The sequence below is a fragment of the Neofelis nebulosa genome, chromosome 7 (genome assembly GCF_028018385.1).
Source record: "Neofelis nebulosa isolate mNeoNeb1 chromosome 7, mNeoNeb1.pri, whole genome shotgun sequence".
NCBI lineage: Eukaryota > Metazoa > Chordata > Mammalia > Carnivora > Felidae > Neofelis > Neofelis nebulosa.
This window is the reverse complement of record NC_080788.1, coordinates 147842128-147858552: the sequence shown is the minus strand read 5'-3', so window position 1 is coordinate 147858552 and position 16425 is coordinate 147842128. Positions and strand designations below refer to the sequence as shown.

At 68.0% G+C, this 16425-nt stretch overlaps 2 protein-coding genes across 4 annotated transcripts; both read right to left on the bottom strand.

The window, feature by feature from the left end:
• Positions 1-446: 446 nt before the first annotated feature.
• Positions 447-2132, bottom strand: CRIP1 (cysteine rich protein 1). 2 transcript variants are annotated; one of them, XM_058740537.1, is made up of 5 exons: positions 1981-2132; positions 994-1088; positions 862-919; positions 696-742; positions 447-575 (listed from the first exon to the last, which is right to left on the bottom strand). In XM_058740537.1, the coding sequence occupies exons 1-4, from the start codon at positions 2018-2020 to the stop codon at positions 702-704; spliced, it is 234 nt and encodes a 77-aa protein (XP_058596520.1). In that variant the 5' UTR covers positions 2021-2132; the 3' UTR covers positions 447-575; positions 696-701. The 2 variants fall into 2 exon arrangements, with proteins under 2 accessions (XP_058596520.1, XP_058596519.1); XM_058740536.1 differs by having other exon boundaries at positions 447-742.
• Positions 2133-9215: 7083 nt separating this feature from the next.
• On the bottom strand, positions 9216-14625 carry CRIP2 (cysteine rich protein 2). 2 transcript variants are annotated; one of them, XM_058740534.1, is made up of 8 exons: positions 14492-14625; positions 11593-11687; positions 11444-11501; positions 10965-11105; positions 10817-10885; positions 10642-10736; positions 9831-9888; positions 9216-9751 (listed from the first exon to the last, which is right to left on the bottom strand). In XM_058740534.1, exons 1-8 carry the CDS (start codon positions 14532-14534, stop codon positions 9684-9686), a joined length of 627 nt encoding a protein of 208 aa, XP_058596517.1. In that variant the 5' UTR covers positions 14535-14625; the 3' UTR covers positions 9216-9683. The 2 variants fall into 2 exon arrangements, with proteins under 2 accessions (XP_058596517.1, XP_058596516.1); XM_058740533.1 differs by lacking the exon at positions 14492-14625 and adding an exon at positions 13875-14165.
• Between the last annotated feature and the right edge of the window lie 1800 nt (positions 14626-16425).

Genomic DNA, 16425 nt, shown 5'->3' with positions numbered 1-16425 from the left:
AGGAAGTGGAGAGAGCAGGCGAGGACTCCCCACCACAAGGCCCCGAAAGCTTCTCAAAAAACGGAACCAGCTTGAGCACAGCTGATTCACCCTGTGGCCACCATCAACCGACTACCAGGCCTCATGTTCCCGCTGACCTGTTGACCCACCCTTAGCCCCATCCCTGAACCGAGGGGGCATTAGGGGGCCTGGGAGCTGGGGAGCTGAGCCACCACGGGGCCTTCCAGGGTGGCCAGCCACCTGCCTTGCAGAGGAAGCTTCAGCCTTGTGGCAGCCCCGGCGAACAGCACAGCAGGAAGAGCAGGGCTCCTGGCAGGGCCAGGAGTCAGAACCCCCAGCGGCGGCTCCCTTGAACCATCCCCCTGTCACCCTGTCAGTGCACTCTGCGGGCATGTACACACACACACACACACACACACACACACACACACACACAGAGGCAGGGCTTCTGAGTGCTCAGCTTTATTGAGGGCAAGGGAGACTACAGGAGAGCCCCGGGTGCCTGGGGATAAGGCCTGGAATCGGCCTGGAAGGGCAGTGGCCCAGTGGACAGCCAGGGACAGCGTTTCCACCACCTGCGCAGAGAGGTCAGAGGACAGAAGTGAGTGCAGGTCCAGTGAGCAGTCAGGCCTCACCCGGGGGTGCAGGGACCATCCCGAAGGCCTGAGGGTCTGCGCTGGGGGATGGGGGTGTACCTGGGTTTATTTGAAAGTGTGACTCTCAGCGCCACCCCGCCCAAAGCCTGCAGAGAAAAGAGTAGGCAGGTTACCAGGTTGGGGGGCGGGGGCGGGGGGGGGGGAGGTGCTGGGGAGGCTGGGGGGAGGCGGAAGGCAGCTCAGGGGCCATGCGTAGGAAGCGTACCTTTGGGCCCGAACATGGCGGCGTAGCAGGGGTGGTTGCAGTAGGGCTTGCCTTCATGCTGCAAAGACAAGGGCCATGAGGGGCTGTCACCCCTCACCCTGCGCCCGCCACTGCCCTCCGGGCCCCACCTACCTCAGCGTGGCCCCCCGATGTCAGCGTCTTTCCGCATTTCTCACACTTCAGGCAAGGCCGGTGCCAGTCCTTCCCCAGAGAGGTCACCCGTTCAGCTGCAGAGGTACATACACCCCTCCCCTACTGTAAGACATTGCTCTGGGGCCGCAGGGCACACCCGGCTGCTAACATAACGGCCTAAAGTAACAGCCTTCTCCAGCTCCTTCTGCTCATGGTCTCACCCAGCCCGCCTGGTGGCCCACCCAGGGTCTCAGCTGGCCTCCGTGCCCGTGGGTGGGGAGGGGCACCCCCAGTGCCCTAGGCGTGTCCAGCCAAACAAACGGCAGGGGGCGCTGCGTGGAGCTGCAGGAAGAAGCCTCCAGGGCCAGGGTGGGGGGCCTGGGTGACCTGCGGGGGTGGTCGGAGATGGGGCCTGCAGGCGCCCTTCTCCGGGGCGAAGGCGGGGGAGACCCTTCCCACTTCCTCCCGCCTCTCTCCTGGGTGGGCCCCGGGGCGCGGGGCAGGGAGGCGGCACCCGGGGTGTGAGCGCGCCCGGGATCGCGCCCCGGGCGCCGGTTTCCGCGTCTGTTTCTACTTAGCTATGGGAGGGGCGGCCAGAGCGCAGCGTTTCTTCCTTGGCGGCGCGGTCCCCGCCCAGGGCGCGCCGAGGGGGAACGGGACAGTTGGGGAGATCCAGCGACGGGGAGTCCCAGAGTCAGGGAGACCCAGAGAAGGGGGAACCCAGAATCGGGGAGACCCAGCGGGACCGAAGGAAAGAGAGCGGGCCAGAGACGCCGAATCAGCAGAGACCTCGGGCCACCCCACACGGGGGTCCTGATCCGCATACCCAAGCCGTCGCCGGCAGGGCTGAAGTGTCGGCTCCCGGCACGCTGCCCCAGGGTCCCCAGCGCGCCCAGCCCTCCGGAGAAGCCCTGTTCGAAGTCCCTGGGTGCACCGCGGTCCCGGCCGGGAGTGGGCCGGGGCGGGGGGCGGGAGGGGTGCGCTCACCAAAGTACACTTCCTTGTCGCACTTGGGGCACTTGGGCATGGCGGCAAGGGGTCAGGCGTGAACGACCGGTCAGGAGCAGACAGGAGAGCCGGACTGGGTGGGTCCCGCGGGGTGTGCGCCTTTCAGGGACCCCAAGACCCCGCCCCTTTGGGACCTGCCCCTCGAGCCCCGCCCCCTGAGTCCAGGATTTGGACCCGCGGACTTGGATTCCAGGCGAACCAGCCAAGAAAGGTCATCTGGTCCACCCCCGCCTTCAGGCAGCATCAGGCCTAACCGACGACGGGGTAGGGGGGCGGTTCAAGGAGCGCACGGGATCCCTGGGGCTGCGCTGAAGGGGCGGGGCTCCTCCGGGGGCTACTGCCCCGCCCCTTGCCCAGGGTCCAGGATCTAGGGAAGGGGCGCCCCAGGGCCAGGAAGCCCCGGCCCCCCAGCGGCCCAGCCCCTGTCCCCAGTCCTCCGACACCAGTCCTCCGAGCCCCAGATAGCTGGGATCCAGGGAGTCACCGATAACATGCAGATAGATGCAAACCAGCGTGTGCGGACTTCCTTCCCCCCACACACTTTGACCCGACCCTCTCCCAGACAGAGGGTTGGGGACCAGCGACGTCTCAGCCTTGTAGCCCCTCCCCCCGTGAATCTCCCCTCCGGCCTTCATCACACGCGGAGCTAGGACGCCCACCCCTCCCCAGCCCCCCACCCCCAAGGGACATCCCGGCCTCTGCGAGCCCTCCACCCCCGCCGCTGCCTGGGAAGTCCATTGGACAGCAGCCCGGGAAATTTGGAAGAGGGGACTTCGAGACGGGACGTCCCCTCCCTCCCCTCCGCGGTAACAGTGACCAGTGTGAGCGCGGGGGTGGGCGCGGCCACGCACAGGGCATCTCTGCCGGAAGGGCTCCTTATCTCTGCGGGAAGAGCACGAGAGCGCACGACGGGAGTGGTTCAAGTCCTACGCCCAGGGCAAGTGCGGGCCGGTGCCAGGTGGAGACCGTCCTACTCCACCCACCCTGGGAGTGGGAAGTGTCCAGGGGGCTGGTGGGGGTCTCCCAGCCGCCTTTCAGCCCAGACCTAGGCTTCAGCCTGGCTGGGGTCCCGGCCTCCATGTCCCCTTAGGAAGTCCCTGCCCGCTAGGCCATTCCCTCCTGGCCACTGGCACCCTGGCCACAGTCCTCTCTGCTGGGGGCGGGGGAAGGGGGCCTGTCCCCTCTGCCTGCTCAGCGGATCCTCCCCCGGCCACACCCAGTTTCTTGGCTCCTCAGCTAAGCCCCAGCCCCCTGTCGAGGCCCCAGCCCCTTGGCCCCCCAGCGCCGCGGCCCCCTCCCCGCCTTGGCCCCCCCAGCGCCCCACCCTTCCTCCCTTTCTCCGGGTTGCCCATGTCCCTCCCTTAGGCTTCCACCCTCCTCCTCATCTGCTGACACACCCATCTCTCAACACCAAACCACCCTGGGCCTCTCCAGGCCCCATCTTCTTGGAAGGTGCTGGAGACCATCCTCTGACAGGACCCAGGGGCTCCTGGCCTCCCCACAGGCACTCAGCCACTCCAACCTCACCCTCCCTGAAGCCCACCTCCCCACCATAGGCCTCCGGCCTGGCACTGGGAGGGAGGAGGGAAACCATGGGTGCCCCCACCCGCACCCCCACAGGGCCCACCCTCTGCCCCCCAAAAGAGGCCTGGCTTGGGGTAAGAGTGGCAGCGGCCAGGGATGCAGGGCCACAGAGGCCACCTCCAGAGTGAGCCCTCGGTGAGTAGGGCACACTAGCTCCCACACCCTCACGTCCTGCCCCTCATGCTTCCCTGCGTCACCCCCTCCTCCCTGAGACCCCCCTTTCTGAGACCACAGTTCTGCCCCTGGCTGGGACTCTGGGAGCCCTGGGGCCTGCAAGGCTTGCACCACATCGCTAAACCCTCAGCGGCTGGCTGTCTGCTGCCCCCAGGAGTGGGGGTGCACACCACGCACCACCGGAGCCCCGGACTCCCACCCATCGAGGCTGGCCTGCTCCAGCCTTGAAGCCTCCACACTCACTGCCACGTCTGGGCCCGTGGCCCTCCCTGCCCAGCGCTGGGGCACTTGGGCACGGTTTCCAGAGGTAAGGCCACCAGCCCGACCTCCTCCACCCCCCCATCCCATCCTTTGGTGTCTCCCTGGCCTGCCCCAGATGCTGCTGCAGACAGATAGGGTCACTAGGGTGGATCCTGACTTCCCTCATCTCCTGGCTCCGGGATCTGGAAAGAGGCCGGGATGGGGAAGAGCAAGGGTGGAGGGGGGGGGGGATGAGCGCACAGAAACACACACAGCAGGGGACAGAAATGTAGACAGGCCAAAGAGGCCCAGAGAGGCAGGGGCTGCGGAAGGGCCCGAGGCCCACTGGTTGGGGGGCGGGGGGGGGGGGCTGTCACAGTGCGTCATGGGGCTCTGGTCACACACATGTTGCTCGTAGCACCAGCAGCTTCCTGAGAAGACTGCCCTGCGTGGATGTGCGGCATGTGCTGGGTGGAGGCCTGGGGCTCCAGGGCAGGGCTGCCTCCACCCCTGCCAGGGTGATGTGCTAGAGGGGTGCAGTGAGCCCCACAGGGAGCCCGGAAGCACCCACCTCTGTCCTGGTGCCCACGGGCATCGCTGTGTGAGTGCATTTGTCCGGGTACCCCAGGTGCCTCCCCAGGTTTCTGTCCGGCCCACGGCACCACCTTACGGCTCCAGGCAGGTGGGGCCAGGAGCCAGCTCTGCCCACCTGTCCACCCACACGCCTGGGATGCCCCCCACCCGCACGCTGTGACTCCAGCCCCTCCCACCATGGGGGAGCCTGAGACAGTACCACCCCTGGGGTGGTGAGGTTCCGGCTAGCTTTCTCTGCTGTTATTTCCTGTTGCCATGGTCACAGGGCTGCGGGGGCGGGGGCGGGGGGGGGGGGGGAATGCCAAAAGTAGCCAAGGGCCATGTGCCTCGCCCTCTAACTGGTACACAGCAGTTTTTCCAGACATCAGACACACACACACACACACACACACGCGCGCGCGCGCTCGCTGGAACCCTCTCAAATCTTCAGCCACGGGCTGGCAATGCTCCTCCAATTCCCTTGGGCTCCCTACCCATCTTGCCCACCTGAGGGGATGGGAGCCCCGCACCAGCTGCAGCCCACACCTCCTGGAGGAGATCGTGCCTCCCCCCAGAGTCTGCACCTCAGCCTCCGTCTGAGGCTCGGCTGGGTACGGGTCAGGGCCCTGACAGCTCGCCGGAGACCTGGGCCCCACCAGGTGCGAGACATCCCACTTCCACCAGCTCACCTGGCTCAGGGGGCACCTGTGGGCGAGGGGCACCGACCTGGCCCGGGGGCCACTTCCAGACCCAAATCTGCCTTGCTCAGCCGCCTACCCCTTGCCCCAGTGTTTTGGGGGTGCTGTTTGCATTTGTTTCCCAAACAAATGGAGGACACAGTAAGCCCCCTAATACACCCCAAGGTGTAGCCTTCCCCCACTTTGCCCCCTAGTGCTACCAGCAGGCACAGGGGCTGTGTCTGGAGCATGAGGGACAGAGTGGCCAGGACGGGAACACAGAGCAACCCAGCCACTTGCCCCAGGCTGCCTCTGTGCCCACAACATCCTGCCTGGCACAGGGACAGCATGAGGGCACCCCGGGGCCCAAAGACCTGTGGGAGGCGGCTGTGGGGCTCTGGGTGCATCAGCTGAGGCCATGTTCACCCTTCTGTCTGCACACCCCCATGCCCTTGGCTGTTCATGCACCACCCTAGCTTGGCCGGGGACCCAGATGGGAACCAAGGAGGGACGTTGCCCTGCAGGACGATTCCCAAGAGGGCCCCGAGGTACCTCCACAGCAGTGCTGGGCTCCAGGCACCTGAGAGCCAGTGACCACTGCGGAGTCCCTGCCTGGGGCCAGCCACCCTCTCCCACTGGGAAAGCTCTGCCCCTCAAGCTGGACAGCACCCCTGCACTCTCTCCCGCTGTTTTCTGTGGCACTTGCTCTGGCCTCCCCCCACCATCCTTGAAGCCCCCACCCCGTGCCCTGGCCTCCAGGCCCCTTCCTCAATATGGACAAGGATGTCCCTTCCTAGGGCTGAAGGGCCAAATGCCCCAGGGCAACTGCTGGCTCCCTCTCCAGGGTCTCCCCCCCCTCCCCCAGGCTCAGCTGAGTCACGGACACTCAGACGTTCCCAGGGCCTATTTTCAGCAGCTTGTCCCCCGGGACCCCCCAGTCTGCTCTGAGGTTCTGCCCCAGAGTGGGCCTGCTGGGCCTTCGAGGGACCTTCCTTGCCCCGAGGCAAGAGAAGGGATCAGACACTGCACTTTCCCAGGACTTGGCTCCTGTCCACCCAGGACCCCCCAGACCAGGTGAGAGGGCAGCTCCTGTCCTCCTCTCCTGGAAGCAGAGGCGGCACGCAGAGAGGATGGGGGGCACACGTGGCCTTGAGCTCCCTCAGTCAGCCCTACCTGGAGTCGACAGTCTGGACAGATGGGGTGACCCTCCCTTCCCCCGAAGGCTGAGCCTTGTTGCAAGAATCTATGTCCGGGAGCCAAAGACAATGCAGAACCGCCTCAAATTCCAGCCTCTCAGGTCCGGCAGCCGGCCGAGCCCCTCCTCCCCACTGCCAGAGGGCAGCCAAGCCCTGGGAAAATGTGCTGTCCACACCTGGCTGCCCTGGTCCCCCGCCAGTCTTCACCTGGCCCAGCCCCCAGCAGCCCAGAGCCAGGGTCATCGGCCCTTGCTGATTTCTTGACACTCAGCCCCTGGAGCCACAGCTGGTGGTCAGTGAGCTGCTGCTTGGACCCAGGGATGGGAGGGAGTCAGTCCCCCCTCCGCCAGTCCTAAGAAATTCAGGGAGGCTGGCCTGGGCTGGGTGGGGTTCTCAGGGAGCCTCTAGCAGGGGAAGGGGGCTGCCTAGGGCTGATGCTGGGGGTCACTGACCCAGGGGGGAAGCTGGGCGGGGCCTGGAGGGAGAGGTGCTGGGCATCCAGGACATGGGAACCTAGGGTCTGGACCTCAGCGAAGTGGGGACAGAGGGAGGTGCAGGCAGAGCAGCCCCCCGCCCCTGGCCCCACCCCGGGATGCCTGCCTGGTGACAGCAGCCAGGGCCACACTGGCCCACGTAGGGGGTGGAAGGCATGCGACCTTGCAGGGGCCTAGCCTTCCCAAGCCGGGGAAGACTGGACTGGCAGGAGGTGGGGTGCAGCTGGGGAGGAGGGTGGGGAAGGAGGCCCCCGCGCCACGTGCAGCCCTGGGCTCTGGACGGGGAAGGAGGCTGTTAGATGGCATCTCAGGGCCGCCTCCCTGGCCGGCACCGAATGGAGGGCGGGGCGGCGGCGGTGGAGGTCAGGCAAGGGGAAGTGGAGAAGGCGGCACACCCCGGCACACAGGCCCATTGCCGCCTCTCCCGCATCTTGCGGGAGCGTCCGGGGCCGTGGACGACGGAGGAGGCACCTGACTTGCTGGGGGGCTTCCTGGAGCCGGTGCCATCGAGAAGGCCGCGGCCGCGCGGGGGCACCGCTGTCACACCGTTGTCACAACGACGCGCCTAGCGACGCGCGCGGAGACCAGTGGTAGCGGCACCGCCCGGTTTCCATGGCAACCCCTTGGAAACAAACAAGGCGGCGAGTCCTGCTCCGCCCGCAGGAAATGGGACGCGCTTTCCCGGCCGGCCCCGGGAGCTGGGGGCCGCTGCGTCCCAAGGCGGGCCGCAGTCGACCTTCCCCGAGGCGGTCCCGGCACCCTCGCCCCCGCGCTGCCAGGCGGGCTTTCACCCACCCAGAGCCCCCTCCGCCCCGGGTTTGGGGAAACGGCGCGCCGCCCACCCCCTCTCCTCCCCACATAGTTTCCACTGGAGGCTCCCGAGGGAGGGCCCAAGTTGCGCCCTTAGCAGCTCCCCGCCCGGCAGAGGGCAGGAATTTCCCATCGGACACCGCAGCCAGGGCGAGCGTGTGCTGCTCAGAAAGTCTGGATTCTCCCCCAAAGGTCCCCCCAACCATGGAGCCACAGCCTGGGGCAGGTGGGGGCCTTCCGCCCAGTTTGCACCAGTGCCCCGGTGGTACTTGCTCTGCCCTGGGGGGGTGGGGGGGGGACACTGGCTGCCCCTGGGGTGCCTGCTCCAGCGGCCCCTCCCCCCCCCCCCCAGGCCACCTGCCCTGCACACTCTGGCTGCATTCCAGGGCTAGCCAGGTGAGAGGAGACACTGCTGCCCACAGTGCGATGGGACGGCCTGGCATCGCTGGACACCCGAGCCGGCTGATCCTCCCCCAGGGACACGCATGGTCGCTCCAAGGACAATGGCTATGGCATGCACGCAGGCTCAACTGTGTCTGAGCTGGTGGACTGGAGGGAGAGCCGGGGAGGGGCCCTGTGCCAAGGGTTGAGGCACAGAGAGCTGGTCCTGGGGTGCAGGGCACATGGGCCCAGATGCCCCGGCTTTGAGGAGGGCAAAGCTTCTGGGGCTGCGGTGCTAGGGGCAGGTCAGGGTAGATCGGCCTAGTTTCCGCCCGAGCCTGGAGTGGAACAGAAGGTGCGCCCTCTGCTGGGCTGTCCAGAAGCGGCGGAAAAAGGAAGACCGGAGGGAGGGCTCCTGACAGGTTCAAAGGGCAGAGACTGGGCTGCCTGGGGAGGCCAGGAGTGACTCCACTCTCACTGCAAACCCGGACACAGGGACACCGGCTGGGAAGGAGCACCCAAACAGGGGGACTCAAGCCCTCAAGCCCTGGCCTTCAGACTGCCCCCGTTCTGTCCCTTGGCCCCCACTGATGCTGACCACACCCCTTCCCCATCCAAGCCACCGCACTTCCAGGCTGGGTCCTGAAGGCCCACCTTGCCTCTGCCTACTCCCCAGCCCCTGCACTCCTAGAGAGGACCGTGCTCCCATCACCTGCCCCCTTTCCCCCATGTGCCATGCCCTTGGCTCTCTGTCCCAAGGCAGACCCCGCCCTGATGGATGGAGGCATCTCCTGGCTCTAATGCCCACTGCTGACATTTCTGGGGACCAGGACCCCAAACCCAGGATGCTTCCCATGCTCCCACCTCCACCTGCTCTGGTCCCTGTCTCAGCCGCCTTTTCCACCTCGGTGCTGGCACCACGGTCCACAATGGAGCTGCCTGCCTCCCCGCCCGCCCCTACCAGCCTTGGGACTAGGACCCCACTCCCACCAGAAGCCAGCCCGCGGGTGTGGGGACCGTCTGTGGATGGGACAAGGGGTTACAGTCCCAACGTACGTCCATCCCCCAACAGAGGCACGGCAGGGTCCCCCAATCCTCAAACCTTTATTGACGGCAATCTCAGCAGTTACATGTGAGCCGCGTGAGGGTGTCAGGCAAGCACTGCAAGGCGGTGGGGGCGATGGGCAGAGGGCTCCTGGCAGGGACGCCCTGGGTCCGCCCTGGGAACACCGTGAAGGGCGTGGCAGCGTCACCGGCGAGGGGAGCAGAAATAACACTGTGAGGCAGGCCTGGGGCAGTAGGAGGGGGAGAGCGGGACGCCCACCTCAGACAGACCCACGGAGGGCCAGGAGACACGCGGGGCCGCGTGGGACCACGGGCAGGGGAGAGAAACGGGGATAGGCAGGCGGGCCTCCTCCCGCACAACACCCGGGCCCTGGACGTGCAGGGGGAGGACCGGACGGCTGGCCGCTCTCCCCCATAGGGCCAAGCAGTAGGCTCTGGAGCAGGGCCGGCAGAGGAGAAGGCCCCGGCTCCTTGGACGGCCTGCATCCCTAGGGCTGAGCTTTGCCCTCTGGGTCTCTGTCATAGATGTAGCTGCCCACGGCTCCGGTATTCACTCCTGCAGAAAAGGGCACAAAGGCGGTAGGGAGGAGTGGGGAGGAGGGCACCAGAATCCCAGCCCTCCTGGCGGCTCTCACCTTTCGGTCCAAAGAGTATTCCGTAGCAGGGCTTGTGGCAGTAGGGCTGGCCATCATGCTGGGTGCAGAACAGGGACAGAGCTGAGGTTTCTGCGCTCCTCTCCCCACACCCCCACCTGGCTTCCTCGTTGTCCACACACCCCGCCCTCCCTTACAGCCTTCAAGGACCCCAAAGCCATGCCAGGTTCCACTCACCTGACGGATGGGGGGGGGACGGCAGTGCGGATGCCTGGGAGCATCCGTGCACCCGTAGGCCTCCACTCTGGCCACCGGGGGATAGCACCCACCGCTGGCTCACCCCCAACCCCACCCCCAGGCCACCCCGGAGGGTGTCACCTCCATGTGCCGCCCACCTCCGCAGGCCCGACCCCCACCTCCGCAGGCTCGCCCCCTCTTCTCCGCAGGCCCGCCCCCCCTCCGCAAACCCGCCCCCTCTCCTCCGCAGGCCCGCCCCCCTCCTCCGCAAACCCGCCCCCCCACCTCCGCAGGCCCGCCCCCCCTCCTCCGCAAACCCGCCCCCCCTCCTCCGCAGGCCCGCCCCCCCTCCTCCGCAAACCCGCCCCCCCTCCTCCGCAAACCCGCCCCCCCTCCTCCGCAGGCCCGCCCCCCCCTCCTCCGCAAACCCGCCCCCCACCTCCGCAGGCCCGCCCCCCCCTCCTCCGCAAACCCGCCCCCCCACCTCCGCAGGCCCGCCCCCCCACCTCCGCAGGCCCGCCCCCCCTCCTCCGCAGGCCCGCCCCCCCACCTCCGCAGGCCCGCCCCCCCTCCTCCGCAAACCCGCCCCCCACCTCCGCAGGCCCTACCCCCTCACCTCCGCGTGCCCGCCTGGAGTTAGCGTCTTCCCACAGCGCTCACAGCGCAGGCACGGGCGGTGCCAGTCCTTGCCCAGAGAGGTCACCTTCTCGGCTGGGAGGGGAGACAGACGGTGATGCTGAGGGGCCCTCCTCGGGCACCCCCCAGAGGCTGCTGCCAGCGCTCTCACTCACCAAAGTAGACCCTCTTGTTGCAGCGAGGACACACGTTGGGCTCCCCCGTGAACGTGGTGACACTGGAGGCTGAGGGAAGGAGGAGTCAGGGCAGGGCACGGCCTGGCCGCTGGGACACCCCTCCACCCGGACACGGAGCCCAGCCCACCTTTGCTGGGCCCCCTGGGGGGGCCGCTGGCCTTGCGCTCCTCAGCCCGGACCACGGGCACCTCGATGGGGCCGGTGACCTGGGGGCCCTCGGCCGAGGGTTTCTCGTAGATGTAGGAGCCGGCCCCTCCGATATTCACCCCTGCGGAGTGGCAGACACTGTAGGGTGAGCGGCCTCGCCCACCCCCAGCCCCCACAGCCCACTCTGTGGGGTCGGGACCCCCCCCCCCCCACCTCTCCCAGAGGGTGCCAGCCGGCTGGGGCAGACTTCTGGGAGGGGCGTGGGGGACGCTGGAATCACCAGGACGGAAGAGACTGTCGGGGGAGGGTCCGGAATGGGCAAGGGGAGAAGGGGGCCAGGGGACCCCGGGGCTGCTGGTGTCTTCCGGGCCCAAGTCTGTGCCGGGTCCAGGAGGCACACCGGACGCCCCTTCCGGGGCCAGAACGGTTCCCAGGCCGGGGGCGGGGACCCAAGCTCACCTTTGGGTCCGAACAGCGTGGCATAGCAGGGCTTGTGGCAGAACGGCCTCCCGTCATGCTAGGCAGAGGGGTGTGGCGTGAGGGCTGGCACCCGCCCACGGCCCAGGCTTGCCTCCCACCCCCGCCCTGCCCCGGGAAAGGGGGCTCACCTCAGCGTGGCCCCCGGGGGTCAGTGTCTTGCTGCAGCGCTCACACTTGAGACAGAACTTGTGCCAGTCCTTGCCCAGAGAGCTCACCTTCTCAGCTGGGGGCAGGACAGGAGGTCAGGGCCAGCGCCCAGGGACCTGGTGTGGGCAGACTCCTCAGCCCTCCCTCCAGCCCCACAAGGAACCTCCAAGCCCCCACCACACGCCGGAACCACCTTCTGCCCCTCAGAGCCCCTGCTGGGTCTCTCTCGGTCACCCTCACACCCCTGTGAACCCTCTCAATGACGCACCTGCCCCTCCCTCAAACACTGGCCTCACACTCATACACCTTCCATCCCTCACAGACTCCTGAACGCTCCCAATTGGGCCCTGAAGGGGTGGGCAGAGCCCCCTGCGGAGGGGACAGCCCCAGCCTCCGGACCCTCCGCGGCTGTGGACCCTCCATGGCTGTGCCGTGCCCCCTGCACCCCATGGGACAGAATGCCTACCTGTCTATATTTGGTTTCCCCATGATAAGGCCTGCCTCCAGCTGCTGCTTCCACACTCAAGGTCAGAGACCAGCTGTAAGGGCCCAGTCACCCCCACCCCACCCCCTGCCCACTGGGCCACCTCCTAAAGGCCGGAAGTGTGGGGGGCCTCCCCAGGAGAGCACGGCAGGAAAAGGGTGGTGGAGGAGAGGGCAGGAAGAAAGGCTGGAGCCAAGCCGGAATTCCGAAGGGAAGGGAAGGGAAGGGAAGGGAAGGGAAGGGAAGGGAAGGGAAGGGAAGGGAAGGGAAGGGGTCTGAGCAGAAGCATGGGGGGGGGGGAGGCGGGGGCGGAGGTCAGGCGGACTGGGCCCCTGCCACACTGGCCAAGCCCCAACCAGCGGATCTTTTGGCCCCCTCGCAGCGAGGTTGCTGTGCAGGCCAGGCCTCCCCCAGGGCCCTGGCAGAGTGGAGAGAGAGGGCCCGGCCGGGTCACTCCCCACACCCAGAGGTCCATGGGTGCTGCTGCTGGTGGCCCAGGTTTGGGGCCCTGGGTGCTGGCTCCCCATAGCCCTGGCAGGACCTGCTGGACCGCCACCCACACCCACCCCTTCCTGGAGGCAGCTGGGGCTTTGATCCCTACGGCCACTCTACCCGAGGATGCTGGGACAGGCTGGCCAGCCACCCCTCCCGTGTCCATGCTGGGGCAGTCGGGTGCCAAGCCAGCCCGGCACCCTCTCCCAGTCCTCCCGCTGGCCAGCAGCGGCCGTGGCAGCTGCACTCAGGGCTGCCAAAGCCACGCCGCACGGGCCAGCACTAGCATATGGCTATGCGGGGGCAGGGGAATGACCCTCAGACCCCACTGGGCGGGGAGATGGCCACATACTGCCAACCCCGTTGGGAAGACAGAATTGATCGGGTCTCTTGGCATGGAAGGGACCGGGCTCCCCACGGGCGGCACCATTGTTAAGGACACAAAGGCAAAGCATTCTGAGGCCACTCTGGGGTGTCCTGGCCCAGGTTTCACTCTGCTCAAGGGTGTGGGCTGCTGGGGCAGGGGTGGGGTGGGGTGCCTGACTGGGGGATGGGCAGGATCCCAGGCCAAAGGCCCCCCTCCTTCCACCAGCGCCTCCCGCCCAGGACAGAAGCCAGGCGGGTCTGAGCAGCCTTTGTTTTCTGCTGGGAGCCAGTGACCGCCCAGGCAGGCAGGCAGAGACGCTTCCGCGGCTGTCCACAGAACTGTCTGCCCCAGCCCTGGAGAGCCCTGAGCTGGCCTGGTCGGGGCCAAGTAGTGGGCAGCGGGCCTGGCAGGAGGACCCCAGGGCTGTCCCCCACCGTGAGCCTTACGGGGATGAGCCCCCCCCCCCTCTGGGATGGGGATGGAGGACTGGGCCAGCTACTGGGGAGTCGGCCGGAAGCCCCTGGGCTCCCAGCCAGGCCAGAAGCACTCCAGGCCAAATCCGGTCCCTCCCCTCTGGGAAGAGCAAACAACCATCCACCTCCCTCAGCAGGGAAGCCAAGTGGCTTCCTTCACCTTGGCCTGTCCACATTCCAGACCCCGACCACTGTCCCCACAATGACCAGGGAAGGGCCCCCTGTCTGTGGCTCCAGGAGGGTGTTAGTGGAAGGATCCGGGGGCAGGGACTTTGCCACCCTGGCAAAGTCGGGACAGGATCAGCCAAGAGAAGAGAGAGTGGCTGAGTAAGCCAGACAGGCGGGTGTGATCGCCAGAGAGTGGGTGAGCGCCAGGGGCTGCCGCATACCCTGGGGGGCCATCCTGGCAGAGACCCGCCACACCCTCCCGTCTAGGGCTCTTCTGACCTTGAGGAGGCAGGGGCACTTGGCCACCTGGGCTCCAGTGTCCTCTCATGCTTGTGGGGACCCGTTTGTCATCCCACCTCACCCGCAGCAAAGTCCTGAGGGAACTCGCGCCAAGGGAGGGAGCACGTTGGGACACGCAGGAGTTGGGAGGCCAAGGTCGCCCCCGCGTGGACCGAGTCCAGACAGAGCCCATATCTGACCCGGGCCCGCTGTGGTCAGAGGTCGAGGTGGAGGCTGGGGGGTGGTCACTGCTGGGGGCCAGCCACGTGTCCACGGGAAGGGCCGTGAAAGGCAGGAGCGCACGGGAGGCTCCCAGAGCGTGCGCCCCGCCGACCCCGACCCCGCCCCACTCGGCGCCCGCGAACCCCGAACGTCCCCCCACAGCCCGGCCTCATCCTGGGAGGTTCACGCACTCCCGCGGGGCCCACCGGCCGCTGCGGGGTTCGGGCGTGGCTGCCCCCACCTCGTCCAGCTCCGCCCTCCGGCCGCACCCGCGTGGGCAGCGCGCCTAGCCGGCCTCGGGGCCGCGCATCCCGGGGCCGCGCATCCCGAGGCGGGGCGCGCAGCCCGGGGCTGACCGCGAAGTGCGGCGGGCGCTGGTCCGGCCCAGCACTCACCGAAGTACACCGTCTTGTCGCACTTGGGACACTTGGAGGCCATGGTCCGTGCGCCCGTCGGCCCTCAGCCCGCGCCCTCTCCGCGCCGCCGCCACCGCGCCGCCGCCCCGCCCCGCCCGCCGGCTGCCCGCGCACCCATTGGCTCCGCGGCCGGGGCGGGGCCTCGGGAGCCCGCTCCCCGGGTCGGCGGGGGGCGCCGCGGGGGCGGGGGCGCACCTGCCGGGGCCGCGAGGGCGGCCAGACCCGCCCGGCGCCCCGACGCCGGTGCCTCGCTCGTGTCCATGGCAACGCCGGGGCAGGGGCGGGGCGGGGCGGGGCGGGCGGGGGTCCGTAGCCCCCTCGGCTCGGGGGCATTCCTGGCTGTTTAGGGCCTCGGCCCGGAAGGCCGGCCCCCGGACACGCAGACGGACGGCGGCCCTCGGCGCCGGGTGCTCCCCCCCTCCCGCCCCCGGAGGACCCCACCCACCCCGCCGCGCGCCCCCCGCCCCGAGTCCCTTTGTTGCTCGGTTTCTATAGCGATGGCCGCGCGGCGGGATCGGAGCCGGCTCCCCCGCGGGGCGCGGCCACCTGGCCGGGCCCTGGTCCTGCCCCGCCGCCCGCCCCCGCCTGACACCGTCGACGGTGCTGAAGCTCAGTGGGTGGAAGGCAGGGCGCCCGACGCTTCCAAAAACAGCGGGAGAGAAACTGCTGGAAGCGAAAGAGGGGGAGGGCGCCGGGCAGCAGGGGACCTGGGCGTGCTGCCGGCTTGGGAGGCACTCTCCCCATGCTCTCCACCCAGGGGCAGTAGAAATGGGAGAGAAGAGGGGTGACCCCCCCCCCCCTCCGGCGTGCTCTCCGTGCAGGTGCCCAGCGGGCTGGCACTGCCATCCGCCTGCGCCCCCACCACCGCTGCAGGATGCCTCCCGCATCCCTCCTCTGGGGCCACTAGCTCCGTGCCCAGGGGCCTCTGACCTCCAGCCTCCTGGCCCCAAACCCGGCGAGCTAGGGATCCCCTGAAGGTCCCCCTCCCAACAGGGGCCTGCCTGATCCCTCCCAACCCTCCCTGCCCCCATCGTGGAGTCTGAAAAACCCGGTCCTACCCGTCCGGGTCCTACCCGTCCCGTGGGGCCCAGGAGGACCCCCTGGTCTCCTCCCTTGGGGCTCTACCTCCCAATAAGCCCTTCCCTGGGCCTCCAGCCTGGCAAATGGACAGAACCCCAAGCCCAAATGACCCCGTCCAGTCTGGGCAGCTCCCTCCAGGCCCCTGGGCCCCCCACCGTGTATCTTGGAGGTTCTGTGCTGGACACCAAGGTCTGCCTCCCCACCCCCACCCCCTTTCAAGCTCTGCCGGATGCACCCGCCGGGCCCCTGGTGCCAGGCATATTTGCACACTAGAGGAGTGAGCAAGCCAGTGTCCCATGGCCCTTAGAACCAGGCCCTCCAGAACCTGGACTTTCATGGCAGTCCTGCCTTGGCCAGCTCCTGCACCCCCCTCCCCCCCGCCATGCCCTGCACTCACACTCTATCCACTGCTGTTACTGTGAGGACAGCAGCCTAGAAACATGTGGTCCCAAGCCTGACTGACCAGCCTGACCAGCCCCCTTCCCGTCTGCACCCTGACTCTGGCCTCTTGCCAGGCAAGGCAGGCAAGGGGGGTGGGGAGGCCTCCTCGGTCCTCCTCCTGATAGGGTGGCCCGCGATGGGGCTCCCCACAGGTCAGGCATTCACGGCCCCCTGCTTGCTGAGGCTCAGCATCAGGTATCAGGTGTCTTCTGTAAGGAGGCTGCGTGGGAGGGGCCCAGGGCCCAGCCCTGCCTGGAGAGTGAGGAGGCATAGCAAAGGAAACTATGTTGGAACTGGCCAGACACCCCAGGGACGGAGGGGGGGGGGGCCAGGTTGGGGGACAGGTGCCCCGCACCCAACTGCAGTCCTGGGCCTGACTGGAGGCTCCCTGA

Coding starts and splice junctions, on each gene's coding strand:
- CRIP2 (XM_058740533.1), bottom strand. CDS start 14,067: ATGGGCTCTGTCTGGACTCGGTCCACGCGGGGGCGACCTTGGCCTCCC. Junction 11,502..11,592: donor CCCCCGGGGGCCACGCTGAG/GTGAGCCCCCTT, acceptor CCCTCTGCCTAG/CATGACGGGAGGCCGTTCTG. Junction 10,886..10,964: donor CCCCAGGGGGCCCAGCAAAG/GTGGGCTGGGCT, acceptor TCCTTCCCTCAG/CCTCCAGTGTCACCACGTTC.
- CRIP1 (XM_058740536.1), bottom strand. CDS start 2,020: ATGCCCAAGTGCCCCAAGTGCGACAAGGAAGTGTACTTTG. Junction 1,089..1,980: donor CGACAAGGAAGTGTACTTTG/GTGAGCGCACCC, acceptor GTACCTCTGCAG/CTGAACGGGTGACCTCTCTG. Junction 743..861: donor CGCCATGTTCGGGCCCAAAG/GTACGCTTCCTA, acceptor TTTTCTCTGCAG/GCTTTGGGCGGGGTGGCGCT.